Genomic DNA, 18,105 nt, shown 5'->3' with positions numbered 1-18,105 from the left:
CGTACGATATGAATATCGACCGACTGAAGAATTTATTGTATAAAAAGGGAGGGTCTTTGACTGATACAAATATTTTAACAGTAGATTCTTGAGGTCAAAAGAAACACTTTTTTGCTTCACCACTTTTTCCGAATCGCGTCGGTTAAAAAGATACAGTATGCTGAAAAACCATAGAAAAAAATTATTTTCAGTTCTATCTCATAAACAGTTTCATCGAATAAAATGAATTTCGGAATGCAGTTTTTTATTTATTTGATGAATCCTTTTCGACCTCAAGATGTCACCCACATCTTTCAGTTTTCTCATTATGACCATTCCGTACTATAAAAATACCCAATATTCAAAGAACCCAACTTTTGATACTAAGTTGGACGCCTTTTAATGAGTATTTGAACGTTTTGTAAAATAAAATATTTTCTCGTATGATGCGCCGTTTCCGAGTAATTTGATGTTCAAAAATTAAAAAGTATCTGTGGAATTTGAAAAATTGGGTACTTTGGCTGAATACAACTCTGTTTAAAAGATCCACAGATTTAGCTAGTTATTCTGAAGGTATTTTTTTCGTTCCAGGGATGGCACATTATAAAAACTTTAAATGGCTATATCTTTTTATCAAGACCGAATCAGAAATAATGGTATAGTGAAAAAGTGTTTTTGATGTCAACCTCAAGAATCTACTACTGAAATATTTATACGAGTCAAAGAATCACCCTGTATATAGCTCTTGTCATTTTTGAGTTATTTCATTCTGTCTGTATAGACGCACACTACCCTCAAATGATTTTATTCAATCCATATGTGAGTATTGCATCGGTCATTCTATTCAACGTTCAACGGTAGAAAAGTATATTTTTTAACTTTTCTATCAAGATATTCCGTTAGAAATCAAGTCTAAACATAAAAGAAAATTGTAAAATGCAAATGGAGTTCTCGCGAATAATATTCAGAAGAAAAAAACAGTATTTTCATAGTGATTATCTGACCGAGTTATCAAAATTTATTCCCCCAGAAATATATCTCCCTTCAATCTGAATTTCAACGTCATCCATGCTTGATGGGGTTTAACGCATACAAGATCTCAACCCTTGTTTTGTTGAATTTCAGAACGGAAAAGAATCGCTAATGTTGATCGCTAAGCTCGCTTGACGGAATCGAATCTGTTTTCCGTCGACCGTAAAGCATACTCTTGGGAATGGGACAACCTTGATACCGGCCTTAACAAATGTATTCACGGGAAATGCCACTTCGTGGTTTTCCGTACATGGGCGGTATACACGTAGATAAGTGAGGTTTTATCGCAGGAAAATGTAGTGGATCATCCCTTTCTTCGGAGAAGGGGAAGGAGCTGAATTATATTTTTCATATCTTATTATTAATTAAAACATTCCATAGATAAAACGTATCTTCAATACAGATTATTGCCCACAGTTTAAGGCCTGTCGCAGACATGCAATTTTTAGTTTTGTAACTGTTCAGTTGCAGAAGTGAGTACAATGCATTTATATGGGGCCGCGCGACAATGCAACTGAAGTTTTGCGATCAAATAGTTTCAGCCTCGACACAAACTAAACGATTGCGCAACTGTTAGCACAACGCTCGTAATGCATCTGCGCCCACTTGCGATCGAATAGTTGCAAGTTCTCTCTTCCAAAGTGAGGCATGTTCCATGCGCGAGAAGGTAAACAATGAATGAATGAATTCGTTCGTTTATTTGCATGATTGAGTTTCTACTGAATGATTGTTATATGGGAGTTGGCTTTATATTATATTAACTGTCCTTACTCAGGTATTTCGAATAAAATATTACTTAAAGAATTTCAAAATTGATGGCCACTGCGATGTTAAAATCATATATAAAGAACTTGGAGTCTTTTGTGAAAATAACTATTCAAATTTTTATTGTTTTCACGTTTCTTAGGTCGATCACAAACATTTCCATTTTCTCTAATTAAGGTTTTAGCGGCATCCAGACAGGAAACCTTCATTACATTATATTTCAGACACTAAAACTATCATCACAATTTTCATTTTCGTTCGAATTCTGTCCGTTTTTACGTATTTTATACAGGCTGAATCAGCAGAGCGATCGATTCAATCTTTGTCAAAATTGATTCTACTTAGCTGAAATGACCTTTAAAAAATGTCAATAAGTTCATTTCTTCAACTGGCATGCCTCGAAACTTTCTGTCTGTTGGGTACCCTAGTGATGGTTCTCCGTATTTATGTGAACATTCTAGGCCTAAAATTAATCTTGAAACTACATATTAATTTTTTGACAAAAATTTTTCTTTTTGAGAATTTGCAGATAACGGCGATTGGAAGGAAAAGTTCATTCAAAAGTAATCCAAAATAGACCTCTTATATTCAACACAGGCCATACTCATTCGGTAATAATTGAAAAACTTTTTGGGGTATTTTCTTAAATCCGAATACACTTCGATTGACTCAACGTGTGAAAAATCAAGAGACCCTAATGCCCGCTTTTACAATCGAAGGTTAACCTTTGGTTAAGAAAATTTTACAGGTCTGCACAACAAATGGTTAACTATCAATAAACTGAACCAACACCTGGAGTATGGGTAACCCTGAATTTTAAAATATATCATGATCGATGTTTGAGGTATAATTCAATCAACGATATAACAATAAAGATTGGAGTTACCAAGAATTGTTTTATTGATTCAGAAATCGTTAGAATATTAGTAGATATGGACATATAGGATTTAGATATTAATGCATATAGCAGTGATGAAGAGGAATCTCGACGACCTAAAGTGATTCATCATGGACCGAATTATTTTGGAATGTGCGACAATTATGATTTTTTCATAGGTAGATGTACCTACTTTCGAAAAGATGCTTTTTCAGTTCGTTTTCCAGTATTTTCGATGAAATATAGCATTTGGTCGCTCATCCAACAGGAAGGTATAATCAAAAAGTTGTCTACCCCATTCGCTTTCATTTTAGCACTCGGTTGGCCATGAAATAATTATCAAGTTTTTGTAACTGGAACGGAATAAGGTTGGCGCTCATGAAATATTATTAATGTCAACACTACATTGCCACAACTGATATCAAAAATATCTTGTCTATTAATCATTAATACCCTGATTGATACTACCAAAATGTCGAAAGTTATTGAAAAAAAGAAAAGGAAGTGCTATTCATATTACGAGCCGCTTATTCGAATAGTAACTCTGATATTCTGAACACTTAAATATATCAGACGGTATCGAACATGTTCAATGTAAGTAAATATTATGTTTCATCCGAATTTTAGCTGAACGCTCCTACAATCAGGAATATTGTGCATGAAGAGGATGACAAAGAATACCAAAAAATGTTTTGACAAACGTCATATGTGTCAAATTTCCATGACCAACCTAGTGCTAAAATAAAATTGAATGAAGTATACGTAGAGGGATTCCATACTTCTTCGAACTGTAGAGAATACAAATATTTCTTGCTATGTGTATACAAACATTAGGTACTCACAAGATATTGATCGAATGGCAAAATTTGAACTGATAAGTAACGAATTAATTTTTGCTACTTGTGTTTCGAAAGTATTACTTTCCATACGCATTGACGTTTGGCAAGTAGCACATTTCCAAAATCGTGCGGAAGAAACCCCGCACGCAAAAATTTTAAAGAGTCGCATCAATTATAAAATTTTGGCATGTCTCAATGCGCCAATCATAAAATTCAAACGTTTCTCTACGCGGCTGAGCGCACAAAAATATTATATAATTTCTTATAACGTCCGCGAAAGTGTTTCATTTACGCTAGTAGAAAAAATATTCTTCCTAACTCATGTGAAAAGTGCCTTTTCCGCGCTCGACAGCAATTGCAGTCTCTTGCGGAAAAATATCACTTTCCACACTTGTTAGGAAAATAACTATTTCGATTCAACTATGTTCTTCTGTTTATATTCATGAATTCATACAAATGTCACATCTTCCGCAGAGAAACCGATAAACAAATAACCCACTTTTAGGTTAGGTTAGGTATTTATTTCTACATTAGAAAATATAAAAAGTTAACCATCGAGTAGTGGTAACCTAACCGAAATCCTTAACCATCGATTGTGAAACCGAGAATAAGAGCCAAGGTGAAAATATCGATATGATTTTGCTCAAAGTTTTCCCAATATTAAATGCCATGATTGAAGGATAGCTAGAAGGATTCTATCCCAATGAGATATCCTTCCATGAAACCTTGATTCGCAATACCTTCTTACCTGCCGAAGAAATTACTCACACTTTGCTATTTTTTACACTGAACTCGTACAGTTCAGCACACAGTAAATCGAAGCAAACTGCGATGTTAGAAAAATTTAAAGGATCCCGAATTTTTTCATTTCCGGTTGATCTTTCATTGTATAGATAATAAGAATAAAGGGTAGCCTCATCCATGCTCAATGTTTGATACTGAATCATAATATATCATCTACCGCAATTGAAAATAAACCTTTCCAAATTGACAAAAGCTGCTGTAACAACTTCTGCACAAGACAGCAATTCGAACCTTTTGGTGTGTGATAAATTGCCTCCGCAGCAATCTCCGGGGGAACTCACATAAAATATAAACTGGAACACTGTATTCCTTTTATGTGTTATTGTTGCGACGCTTTGTTCTCTCTGTTATATGAATACGTTCCATCAATCAATTATTCATGTAAGGTGCAGTGATTTTTCGCGCTCACAAGGGGGCTTGCTCACCTTGTTCTGAGGAATTCTGTCTAGTAGGTACTGAAAGAAATTTTCAGTCGCGTACTAGAGAACCTTCTTTTGAAAGGAAATTATATTGTTTGTAATAGAATCGATAAGAAACAAAAACGAATGAATGAGAAGGAATAATTAATGAATTTCAATAATTTTCAGCCAATGAATACCCTTGTTTACCCGCGGCTTCGCTCGCGAAATATTATTTCAAACCGTGCTTGTACGCTGCAATATGCGTCTTTCCATTTGGTGCCAATGCAGGTAGATTTTGAGCATCAAAGTGATGTCACACATTCAGGTTTTTGGCAAATGCGAGTAGGTATTCTATATATTCGAATATTTTTAGTATGAATAGAAAGGAGATCCAATTTTTCAAATCACTATAATCAAATGAAATTCAAAAATACTGAGGAAAAAAATACGAGTACCACTCCTGGCTATCGATGAGTTGAATCGTTACTATCCACCTCTGTTTGTGATCAATGCTAAGCTCACTTTTGTCAAACTGAGGAGTGAGGACTGACGTAATTTTATTTGTATTAGCTGGCAACGCTCCGGTTATTCGTCTTTCCTTTTGCATTTTTCGCCACCCTCGATATACAACGGTTCGCTCCCAAATAGCAATATCCCAACCCTCTAAATGAGCTGATTTTCTCCTCTTACCTCTTTCTTTCGGTGCTCACGAAATAGGTATAGTTATACCGAAAAGTAACGCTATTTTTATCTTCGGTTCATTCATACCAATTTTGTTTTGAATTATGCTTATTTTTCATTGAAGTTGCTTGTTTCAATAGCACAACTAGTGGCGGCTCTGTTGAAGCCATTTCGATAACACATTTTTATGGTTCATTTGATCACTTGATGTTAATAATATTTTTATGTATTCAAAAAGTAGTCTGGGAAAATAGTTGTAATTTTTTGATTGATTGTCAAAAGACGACAGGAAAATAAATAATTGTAAAAATCGTATTTTTACTTGATTTAAACTGTTAAAAATTCGTACAGTTTATTGTGGTCCTTCGTAAAAAGTATATTGAACTGCGCTATGGAGAAGAAAGAAAATGGAGAAGCAGCACTTCGAAGAAGTTTGAGAGTAAACAAGGGTATTCCACCGATTCGATTAGGTGCAGATGTTGGCAAGAGCGGACTGGTCTCGGGGAACATGAGTGATAAAATGTTGTCTAGGAATGGCCAGAATTATGAAGCTGAAAGGGCAAAATCTGTTGATTTGAATCAGTTGGTGGTGAGTCCATTAGATCCATTGTTAGAAAAAGGTTCTGTAGTTCAGAAGAAAACAGAAAACAATCATGAAGGGAGTAAAAATGTGGATGATACTTATTCAAACTATGGTTCAAAAAGTAATAAATCAAGAGTAAGAAGCACTACGTCAAGACTGAATTTGGAAATGGAAGCTCTACGATTGAAAGAAAGGTTCGAAAATGAGGAGTGCATGGAACGATTGCGAATGATTCAAAGCAAAAAAGAAATAGCTTTCAAAGAATTGGAGCTGAAGATGAAAATGCTCGAAGAGGAAGGTGTCACTGATGATGGTTCACAAGGCACTATGTCTGAAAGAAGTATGTATAGAGATCAAGATCAGGTGAGAAATTGGATACGTAAATGTGATCCTGACCGAGTGGCAAATTCTGAAAGGAAGCCAGATCCAGTCTTTCCTTGGGAAGGAAAGTTTGAAGAGAGGTCTGATGCTTTTTTAAATATAGTAGAACAGTGCACTAAAAACACAGAAAATGTAACAAAAGTACTAGAACGTCAAAAACTAAAAGAGCTACCTTTGTTTTCAGGAGAGCTCACAGAGTGGCCTCTTTTCTTTAGCGAATTTAAGAGATCTTCTGAGGTTTATGGTTTGAATGATTACGATAATTTATTGAGGTTGGATAGGAGTTTGAAAGGCAAAGCACGTGAAACTATCAAACCACTTTTGAGTTCACCTGAAAATGTAAGCAAAATTATGAAAATGTTAGAAATGAACTTTGGCAGGGCTGATTGGATAATATTGAGTTTAATGGAAAAGGTTAAAAAATTTGGGTTTGTCAAAGAAGATAAATTAGATGTTTGCATTGCATTTTCGAATGCTATTAATAATTTAGTTACGACTATGAGAAATATTAATTGCACATTGTATTTGTTCAATCCTGAACTTATGGCAATAATTGTAGAGAAGCTTGCTCCGATACAGAAGTACAATTGGGGTAAGTGCAAGTTGCAAAGAGACAAAGAGGGATTACCAACTTCGTTAGAAGACTTCGCGGCATGGTATGAGGATGAAATAGGAGCAGTGGCATCGATTTCTAATCCAATTTCAAAATCAAAGGTGAACTTTAAGAAAGAAACAATTTTCACTTTGAAAAATAAGTCTGACAAAATTTTCGACAAAAAATCATGTCCAGTCTGTAAAGAAGACGGACATAATGTGGGGAATTGTAAAACATTCCTCGAAAAAACAATTGTAGCACGCAGAAAAGCTGCTTCAGACCTGAAATTATGCTTTTCTTGTTTATGTTTAGGACATAGTTATAAACGCTGTTATAAGAAGACGAGATGTGGCGTAAACGGATGTTCTGGAAAACATCATCATTTGGTTCACCTGGCGGTACCTCCGAATGAAGAAACGTTGGCCCACGAAAATTCATCCTTCTGTGGCAAGCTGTCAACAGAGAAGCAGTCTGTTCTTCTGAGAATAGCAGCCGTTGTTCTTCGAGGACCGAGCAAGGAAGTGACAACTTTCGCTCTTTTTGATGAGGGCTCGACCTGCTCTTTGGTAGAAGAACAGCTAGCCAGTGAGTTGGAATTGTCAGGTCCCATAGTTCCCGTGTGTTTTCAGTGGACAAACCAGGTAACTCATTATGAAGATAATTCGAGAAAAGTTTCTGTCGAAATATCTGGAGGAATTAAGGTGAAACAAAATTTTTATAAAATAAGGAATTTAAGAACTGTCAAAGACCTTGAATTGCCTCAGCAGAACGTAGACATTGATAAATTAATGGAAAAATATCCGTACTTAGATCAAGAAGTCTTGAATTCCTTAAATAATGCAAAGCCTAGAATTTTATTAGGACAAGATAATTGTGGTTTAATTATTCCTCGCCAAATTATACAACCTCGTTTGAACATGCCTATATTATCAAAATCAAAATTGGGATGGACAATTCATGGACCAGTTACTGAAAAATTATCTCCAATTTCTGGAAATTCCTCCGTAAATATCAACTTCTGTGGTTGTTGTTCATGTGATGAATTAGAAATCCTAGTGAAAAATAGTTTTAAATATGAGGATTATGGCAGTAAACCAGGGGATATTTACTCATTGGATGACAAGAAAGCTTTGGAAATCATGGAAAATACTTCGATTTATAATGGAACTCGGTTTGAAATAGGTCATTTATATAAAACAAAAGACGTAACCTTTCCCGATAGTAAAATTATGGCTTTAAAACGCTTAGCATGTATGGAAAGAAAGATGGATAGAGACGAAAACTTCGCTTTACAATATATAAACAAAATCGAGGAGTATGAACGCAAAGGTTATGCAAAGAAATTAGAGGATCATGAAGTGACAGAAAATCCGAAGGACTGGTATCTCCCACATTTTGCGGTTTGGAATATAAATAAACCTGGAAAAATAAGATTTGTCCTTGATGCCGCAGCTAAAAGTTTTGGTTACAGTCTCAACGATTTCCTCTTTCAGGGACCAGATTTCGTTCCATCTGTAGTTTCAGTTCTGTGGCGGTTTCGACAAGGAAAAATAGCGTTTAGTGCTGATATCGCGGAAATGTTCCATCAAGTCGTCATTCGGCAAGAGGACAGGTGCAGTCAACGATTTTTTTGGCGAGGAAGGGATAGAGTAGGCAAGCCATCGGTGTATCAGATGAATGTCATGATTTTTGGTGCGATCTCCTCTCCATCTAAGGCTCAATTCATAAAAAATAAAAATGCAGATTTATGTGAGGAGGAGTTCACAAACATAGGAAGAGCTATCAAGGGACAACACTACGTAGACGACTATCTGGATTCTTGTGACTCTGAAGATGAAGCAATTCAGTTGGTGAGAAATGTTATCCTAGTTCATAAGAAAGGTGGCTTCGAAATAACGAAATGGATAAGTAACTCACAAAAGGTTTTAAAAACAATACCAGAAAATTTGAAAACTGATTCTTCCTCTAAAGAAATTGATTCTGAAAAGATAGAACGCGTTTTAGGACTCAACTGGTCTCCTCAAACAGACGAGTTTGTTTTCAATTTCAATTTTAAAAAATTGCCTGAAGAATTGTATAATGGGAAAAAGATTCCAACAAAACGTGAAGTTTTAAGGCTGGTTATGTCAGTTTTTGACCCTTTAGGATTTTTGAGTTGTTTTATGGTGAAAGCTCGAATTTTGATTCAGAATATCTGGAAAATCGGTATAGAATGGGATATAGAAATTCCGGAGGATCTTTTTCATTTTTGGAAGAAATGGATTCATGAATTAAATTCCTTTGTGCCAATCAAAATTAGACGACCATACTTTCCTTCATTTCCTTCATTATCCCTGCAAATGGATCTCCACTTATTCTGCGATTCAAGTGATAAAGCTTACTCTGCCGTTGCTTATCTGAAAACCGAATATAGTGACAACGTATCGACTAGTTTTGTTTCTTGCAAATTCAAGGTAGCACCGATTAAACAACAAACAATTCCAAAATTAGAACTTCAAGCAGCTGTTTTAGGTATAAGATTAGCTAAGTCCATTATAGAGGAAATAGAATACTCTGTCCGCAATATATATTATTGGACAGATTCATTAGTGGTCTTACAGCAAATAAGATCAGTAAGTCGAAGATTCCCCGTTTTTGTTGCTAATAGATTAGGAGAAATACATGAGAACTCAGAAATATCGCAGTGGCATTGGGTACCTTCTGAGCTTAACGTTGCTGATATGGCAACTAAGGAAAGTCGAAACTTTGATTTCTCGATTTGGTTATCAGGTCCAAAATTCCTAGAAATGCCTGCTGAAGAATGGCCTCCAGAACCAAATGTGTCCATTGAAATCAACTGTGTTGTAGTAGATGACTCAGTTGAAAATAGATTTGTAGCTGTACCGGATGAGTGCAGATTTTCTAAGTGGGTGCGACTACTTCGAAGTACTGCCTGGGTTTTATTAGCAACTCATATCTTCAAATTACGAAACGAAGAAAGACTTAGGGATATAACTCTCGAAGATTGTTTTTTAGATGAAGCTTTTAATCTTTTAATACAAAAGGTACAACTAGATTGCTTTGGAGTTGAATTAGCTAACCTCAAGAATAACAAACACATTACGCAAAATAATAAGCTATTCAAACTCTGTCCATTTATAGATGAAAATAATTTGCTAAGGATGAACGGACGTTTTTTCTTCAGAGAACAATTAGGCCTACGAGAAAATTTTAGGAACCCAATAATTCTTGATCCTAAACATAAAATAACCGAATTGATTATACAACATTATCATGAAAGAGCTAACCATATAGGAGTTGAAACGGTGTTAAACAATTTAAGATCGCAATTTTGGATTTTACATGCACGGGCTGCCGTTAAAAAATGTTTTAGAAATTGTCAAGGTTGTAAGAGATATAAATGTATACCAAAAGTTCCTATGATGGGTTACTTGCCAGAACATAGATTACAACCTTTTGTTTATCCATTTTCTTATACAGGAGTGGATTTTTTCGGACCTATGACGGTTTCAATAGGAAGGAGAGTGGAAAAACGGTATGGTGTGCTTTTCACATGTCTCAGTATAAGAGCTGTCCATATTGAAATAGCAGCATCTCTGGATACTTCCTCAACAATTTTGGCTATCCGACGATTTATGGCGAGAAGAGCTCAACCAATAGAATTCAGAAGTGATAATGGTACTAATTTTGTTGGTGCAGATAGGGAGCTGAAAGATTATGTTGAAAAGAACTGCGATCACGTAGAAATATCAAATCAACTCTCTACTGAAGGCATTCGCTGGAAGTTCAATCCTCCAGCAGCTCCGCATATGGGTGGTATATGGGAGCGAATGGTTCGTTCTATAAAAACTTCTCTTAAAATTGTATTGAAGTCAAGAAATCCCAAAGAAGAAGTTTTATCAACTTTATTGGCAGAAGCCGAGTATACACTCAATTCAAGACCACTGACTCATGTTCCCATTGACCCAGACGAACTAGAATCGATAACACCTAACCATTTCTTATTATTGAGGCCCGGAAACGTTAAGAATATTGGAGAATTCACTGGAGATCTTGACTGTAGGAAACAATGGAGATTTGCTCAAGCTCTTGCAGATTCCTTCTGGAAACGTTGGATTTTAGAATATAGACCTACGCTTCTGAAAAGGGAGAAATGGTTTTTCAAACCTGAACCCATCAAAGTTGGAGATATCGTTTTGGTAGTGAATGAAAAGGCACCACGAAACGATTGGATGTTAGGAAAAGTTTTGAGGCTGCATCCTGGTAGAGATGGCATAATAAGAGTCGTCTCCATTTTGACAAAGAATGGGGAGTTCACTAGGCCAGTAAGCAAGCTTTGTGTCCTGACCACCAAAGAAAATTCTGATGGTTAAGACAATCATTCATTCCGGTTGGTGGAGAATGTTGAAGCCATTTCGATAACACATTTTTATGGTTCATTTGATCACTTGATGTTAATAATATTTTTATGTATTCAAAAAGTAGTCTGGGAAAATAGTTGTAATTTTTTGATTGATTGTCAAAAGACGACAGGAAAATAAATAATTGTAAAAATCGTATTTTTACTTGATTTAAACTGTTAAAAATTCGTACAGGCTCCATTTTGCCGATATCAGAACAGTTCGGGAATGAGAGTGTTGAACGTGATTTTGTTGTTAGGAAGTAAGAAATTGAATAGTTTTTGTTTGTTACACTGTCGGAAAAGTTTAATAGGTGCGTGGTATTATTTAGTTTTATTGCTTTCAATGATTAATATTGTTTCACAAACGATGAGCCTTTTCAATAATAGTTGTAAAACTAACCTTGACATAGACAATCGTTGGTCATTGGAAATTTTTTTCTTTCAATGTTTTTCCTGATAAACAAGTCAAGTCTTTCTAACCCCCTGTTCAACTCTCCCATGGGTTAGGGAGAAATGAGACAATTTTCGGTTCTCAAAAAAAATTGCTGTATACTCAAAATGTTCATCTCACCATCACTTCAGAGCGAAAAGGCATTCAACTCTTCCCGACTCCCCATACTTGTTCTTCGGAACAAGTGTGCAAAAAATTATTAATTTCGAAAAAATTTTCGCATTTGCTCGATGAATTTTTTTTAAATATAACCGGAAAACTAGTTGGTGCGGCGGAAGGCAAATGAAAAAATTCGATCAAACAAATATCCATTCTGTATAGGTTTTCCAAATTTTCATTTGACTCTGTGAAACAATTTTTTGATATGTCTCAATATTTTTGTGAAAAACTGAAAAGTTCTTGGAAAATTCTGCATTTTGCAATTCAGCAATTCAACTTACGTAATGAAATTGGGAGGAAATCTCTCCTGGTTGATATATCCGCCACTTTTGTATGAAGTTTGTTGCTGGATATGAATTCAATCAACATCACGTAAGAAAATAATTGAAAATGTATAAGTAGTACGTACTAAATTAAAATTCGACTAGCTCAACAGGGAAAAAAACTTTAAATTAATTCAAAATCAAGATTGCGATGATGAATGACTTTTTATCGTTTGCGATTTACTCAATACGATAATTCACGATTGCGTTCGCCAACTACCGTGCGAATCTATGCTATTCATTCGTTACCGAGTTGATAGATTCATCATTCATTTCAGCGAACTCACGCGAATTGTAACAAGGGGACGTGCGAAATTGACTTTGGATTATTATTATTGTTTCGTTCTCATTGAAAATCTGTGGGGTAATAATAATTTGCATGCACGGTCTTTGTGAACGTGTCATAATGAACAATTGACGCTAGCACACCGATCGATGCTTGTATGAAACTAGAAGCTGAAACTGAAGAACTTCGTTGTACGTGTTGAGTATACGTATCAGATAGGTACGTATTTTCGATTTGAATGTCTGTATAAGTATATTACTCTCTATTAAATCTACTTATCAGTACCTAATACATAAATGAGAAATAATATAATTCGTACTCTGCTGCGGGCGCTGGGGCATCCAGTACCGCTCAAAATATTGCATGATAATGCTCACAGGGGACAGCTACTGTATGCTCGACTCAAGGCTCTAGGCTAGTTCGATATATCGATATTTATGGGCGGTATTTGATATTTCGATATATGGATGTAGATAAAACAAAATTGGAAAACTATAGACCCATATCACTGATCTCGAATATTGGTAAAATAGTGGAAAAAATCATTAGAAAACGGCTTACTAAGTTTCTGAATAGAAATAAAATACTATCGGAGAAACAGTAAGGATTCAGGGATGGTAGTTCAACAGAAGATGCAATTTATGAATTGACATCACGTATCTATGAGTCGGTGGACGCTTCCACGCCGGCGTTGTGCATTTTCGTAGATCTTTCGGAGGCCTTCGATACGGTATGTCACGGAAGGCTCTTGGAGAGGCTGGAGGTTGTGGGTGTGCGAGGCAAGGCATACGACCTTTTTCGATCCTACCTGTCGAATCGCAAGCAGATGGTGGATGTGGAGGGAGAGCTAGGTCGCTTACGGTGTACCGCAGGGAACAGTATTGGGTGCTATATTGTTCACCATCTCCATCAACAATTTGTTGACACTGGACACAGTGTTCTCAGTTTCGCGGACGACACAGCAATTCTTTATAGAGTGGAAACGTGGCAGGGGCTGAAGACAAAGTCGGAAAGGGACTTCAAAAAGATTGTGGAATGGTTTAGATACAGTAAGTTGACTCTCAATTTAGAAAATACCAAATACCTTCCATTCACCAGCTACAGCAGCAAACTGCCGGACATGCGGGCATTTCGGTACCGGAGGCTTCATCAGTAAAATACCTGGGTTTGATTTTATCGATCCGCATATGAGATGGGATAAGCATGTTACGTCTCTCACTTGGAAGCTACATGTTTTTTTGCCAAGATTTAAAATCTTGGGGGAATATCTTGAAACGCCCCATTTGATGATGGTGTTTAATGGTCTTGTACAGAGTTTGCTCGTCTATGGACTCCTGGGATGGGGTGGCGTTAGTGATTGCTATGTTCGTGGGCTAAAAGTAATCCAGAAAAGAATTTTGAAAACCATATTCGGTAGGGAGCAAAGGTACCCGAGTGAAGTTCTGTTTGAGGAGTCTGGGGTGCTGGATGTGCGGCAGCTGTATTGCAAGAGGTTGTTGTTAAGTGGGTGGGGTCGCAAAATTGAGGTGGAAAATTTTTAGGTCCGAAGATTTGGGGTTTACTTCCAGACATTAAGACAATCATAAGTAGGTTCGGGACCGAGGTGAAGGAGTGGCTGAGACAGTGCGATGGGGAGGTTTACAAGTTGATGTTTGGTTGACTCGGATGGGGTCTGTGGTTTCTGGCTTTGACGCTGAGTATGCCTGTCGTGACATCCTTTCTGTTCTTTTTTTCTGTTTTTTTTTTCTGTTTTTTTTTTCTTCTCGATGTTTATTGTATGTTTTTTTGTGTGTATCAGTTGTATACCTATTTGTGTGGAATTTGTTCGTACAGCTTTATCACGCACAGTGATGCCACGTTTATTCTTGTACCTTACACCTTGGTTATTCATTGTGTGATTTTTTGAATAAACATTATTATTATTATCGATATAAAATTCGTTCTTGTTGTAGTTCAATCAAATGATGGTGTTATGGTTGTTTTTCATTTCCACTAAATGTATATTGGTGACACTGACTGTCAATGAAAGAACTGTGTTTTCCGTTTCCGGCATGGACAGTTAGACATATATATTAGCAAGTATCGTTGTTGTGGAATAAAGCTTCTGGAGTTTAAGTAAAAAGCTTTCATTAATCCTTTTATTATATTGCTAATTAAGAAACACTAAATCAAAAGATCAAAAGGTTATGGGCCCAGTCACGGCTTATTAGTGTTTCAAAAATATAGTAATCTGTGAAGGATCTGCGTTCTTTCTACTCCGATACCACGAGGTCAATATGGAGGCCCTTTCTCCCATTAAGTTGAATAACACAAATTGGAATATATGGAAGTTCCAAGCAAGGGTATCTCTATTATCAAAGGGATTGTATGATATCACCTGTGGAAATGAAAATTTTCCCATTGAAGCAACAGAAATCCCCAAATGGAGGTTAAAGGATGCTAAAGCCCAAGAAGCCCTGGTCATGAGGATGGAGGAGGAAGTTATTTCTCACGTCATGCAGTGTGAAACCGCCAAGGAAATGTGGCTTAAACTGGAGAACATCTTCGAAAGAAGATCAGAGGTCAGCACTCATTTATTAAACGAACAATTCTATAATCTCAAGTTCGAGGGTGAAAATATTAGCTGTTTTTTAACCAAAGTCACCAACCTAGTGGCCAAACTAAAGCAGCAGGGTGAAGAAATTCCTGAGAAGATGGTGATGACAAAAATTATTATGGCCTTACCTGAAAAATATAAACATTTCCAATCTGCATGGGATAGTGTTTCTGCTGAAAATCAAACACTGAATAATTTGACAGCAAGACTCCTTATAGAAGAAGAAAGATTTGGTAAAGAAGAGTCTTCTACAGCCTTAATGTCAGTTCGAAAAGGAAATACTGCCCAACAAAGTTCACCAATGAAGAAATGTTTCATATGCGGCAAAGCTGGTCATCTCAAATTTCAATGCAAGAATGTTGAATGTAACTACTGCAAGAAGAAAGGTCATCTGCTGAAGAATTGTTTCCTGAAGAAGAAGAAAGAAGAGAGGGATAAGAATAATGGACATCAATCGACAAATCAAAACAATGGGAACTATGCCCTAATCACTGGTTCCTCCCAAGAAAATCTGGAATGGTATCTCGATAGTGGAGCTTCACAACATATGTGTAAGCAGAGGGAACTGTTCTGCAATTTTATGAAACTAAAAGAGGCAAAATGGGTCAAGATTGGTGATGGTACAAATCTCAATGCACAAGGAATAGGTAACATTTGTGTCTCAGCTTATAATGGTAAATGTTTTCATAATGTTACTCTTTATGATGTTTTATATGTGCCAGACTTGAAAATTAATCTCTTTTCTCAAGGTAAAGCATTAGACAAAGGTTTGACTCTGGTTTCGGATGCTAAAAGTGCAAAATTTGTTAATAATGAAAATATTATTGTAGCTGTAGCAAATCGTTCAGATAAATTGTATAAAATGGTATTTAATTTTGATGAGGGGTCCAATGGTTGTGAACACGCAGAGCATTATAGTTATAATGAAAATTTAGAAGTTGATAAATGTTTTTTAGTGCACCAAACTCAAGATATTATGTGGTGGCACAGAGCTTTAGCTCATCAAAATTTTAAGTATATTACAAATACATTACAAAATCAAAATATGATTTTCAAGAACGCTGATCAATTCTGTAGTCATTGCATTCAAGGTAAGCACTGTAGAGAACCATTCAAAATTAACAAAAGTAGGTCAAAACATTTAGGTGATTTATTACATGTAGACTTATGTGGTCCGATGGAGCAACCATCATGGAATAATGCTAGGTATATTTTGCTGCTGAAAGATGATTTTAGTAATTATAGATTCCAATATTTTCTGAAGAATAAATCTGATGTATATGAAATATTGAGAGAGTTTATAATATTTTTCAAAAATCAAACAGGTAACTCGGTTAAAGTCATAAGAAGCGATAATGGTACAGAATTTACAAATCGTGCTGTGAGCACATTATTGAAGAACAACGGGATTAAACATGAATACACAGTAAGTTACACCCCACAACAAAATGGTAGAGCTGAAAGAGAGTTTCGAACGATTATTGAGGCAGTTAGAGCAATGCTTGCAGATAGTAACTTACCAAAGATTTTTTGGGCGGAAGCCGCCAACACAGCAGTTTTCTTGATAAACAGAACAGGTGCAAGTCCGGTCAAGGGTAAGACACCTTACGAATTAGTATATAATAGAGCCTTCGATGTGAAAATGATAAAAGGTATTTTTGGTACGAAAGTTTGGTCTTATATACCTAAAGAAAAAAGGAGAAAATTGGATGTGAAAAGTCGACAGGGAATATTTATGGGTTATTCAGACAATGTAAAAGGATACAGAGTCTTTTATGAAAGGAACAACAAGGTCGAAATAGAAAGAGAGGTAATATTCACACCACAAAATGGAGAAAAAGATATGGAATACTTGATACTGAACAAAGCAGAAAATGATGATGAGGTAGAAGATTCTGGTAGTGTAACACAGACAGAATTAGAACCCACCTCAGAAACTTCAGACTTGTCAAGTGAAGGTTCAACATCGATTTTGGACACAGCACAAAACAGAGGTGAACGACTGAGGCCACATAGGACACTCAAACTTCCTCAACATTTGAGGGATGATTATGAATTAGGCTACTTCAGCCTAGATGGGGATGAACCAATGTCCTACGAAGAAGCAATGGAGAGTAAGTATGCTTCAAAATGGAAGGAGGCAATGGAGGATGAGGTGAAAGCTTTATTAGAAAATAACACTTGGGATATTGTAGAGGAACCAAACGAAGGTGAAATTATAGACAGCAAATGGATCTTTAAGATAAAAAAGGATGATGAAGGTAAGAATGTAAAATTTAAATGCAGACTTGTTGCTAGAGGTTTCAAACAAAATATTGATCAGGACATTTATAGTCCAGTGGTTAGATTGAACACTATTAGAGTAATTCTGGCTGTGTGTGTTCACAGGGGTTGGACCGTTTATCAAATGGATGTTTGCAATGCTTTTTTACATGGGGAATTGAAAGAAGAACTTTATATGTATTTGCCAAAAGGTCTTAAAACAGAAAGCAACAAAGTTTGCAAACTAAATAAGGCAATTTATGGTTTAAAGAATGCTCCAATTTGTTGGTACGAAAAGTTTGATAAGTTCATGTTAGAACAAGGTTTTTCAAAGAATTTATATGATGAATGTTTGTACATGAAAATTGACAATGAAGAACTATATGTTGCAATTTTTGTTGATGACATCTTAATAAGTGGTTCTAATCATGAAGATATAAAAAATTTAAAATCTAATTTAAGTAAATATTTCAAAATGAAAGATTTAGGTTTGCTGAAATATTTTTTGGGTATATCTATAAAACAGGAAAATTCAGATACAATTATTCTAAATCAGAAACATTATTTAGAAAATGTACTCAGGAAATTTAACATGTTTGAGTGCAAACCTGTGTTTACACCTATGGAACCGAAATTTGATCATATCGCATTAAAGAGAGATTGTTCTGAAAGTTTTGAAATTGAAAATC

At 35.8% G+C, this 18,105-nt stretch overlaps 2 protein-coding genes across 4 annotated transcripts in view; both read left to right on the top strand.

Moving 5' to 3' along the window:
- The window catches only part of LOC123311280 (D(2) dopamine receptor A), a 284,840-nt gene that overhangs the window by 147,379 nt on the left and 119,356 nt on the right, over positions 1-18,105 (top strand). The gene's annotated exons all lie outside the window — the stretch shown is intronic.
- On the top strand, positions 5,554-10,536 carry LOC123311281. The gene is made up of 3 exons (XM_044895165.1): positions 5,554-5,998; positions 6,096-7,578; positions 10,418-10,536. The coding sequence occupies exons 2-3, from the start codon at positions 6,130-6,132 to the stop codon at positions 10,439-10,441; spliced, it is 1,473 nt and encodes a 490-aa protein (XP_044751100.1). The 5' UTR covers positions 5,554-5,998; positions 6,096-6,129; the 3' UTR covers positions 10,442-10,536.

This window comes from Coccinella septempunctata, chromosome 4 (assembly GCF_907165205.1).
Source record: "Coccinella septempunctata chromosome 4, icCocSept1.1, whole genome shotgun sequence".
NCBI classification, from domain to species: domain Eukaryota; kingdom Metazoa; phylum Arthropoda; class Insecta; order Coleoptera; family Coccinellidae; genus Coccinella; species Coccinella septempunctata.
Note: the sequence above shows the minus strand (reverse complement) of the source record. Positions and strands in the feature narration are given on the sequence as shown.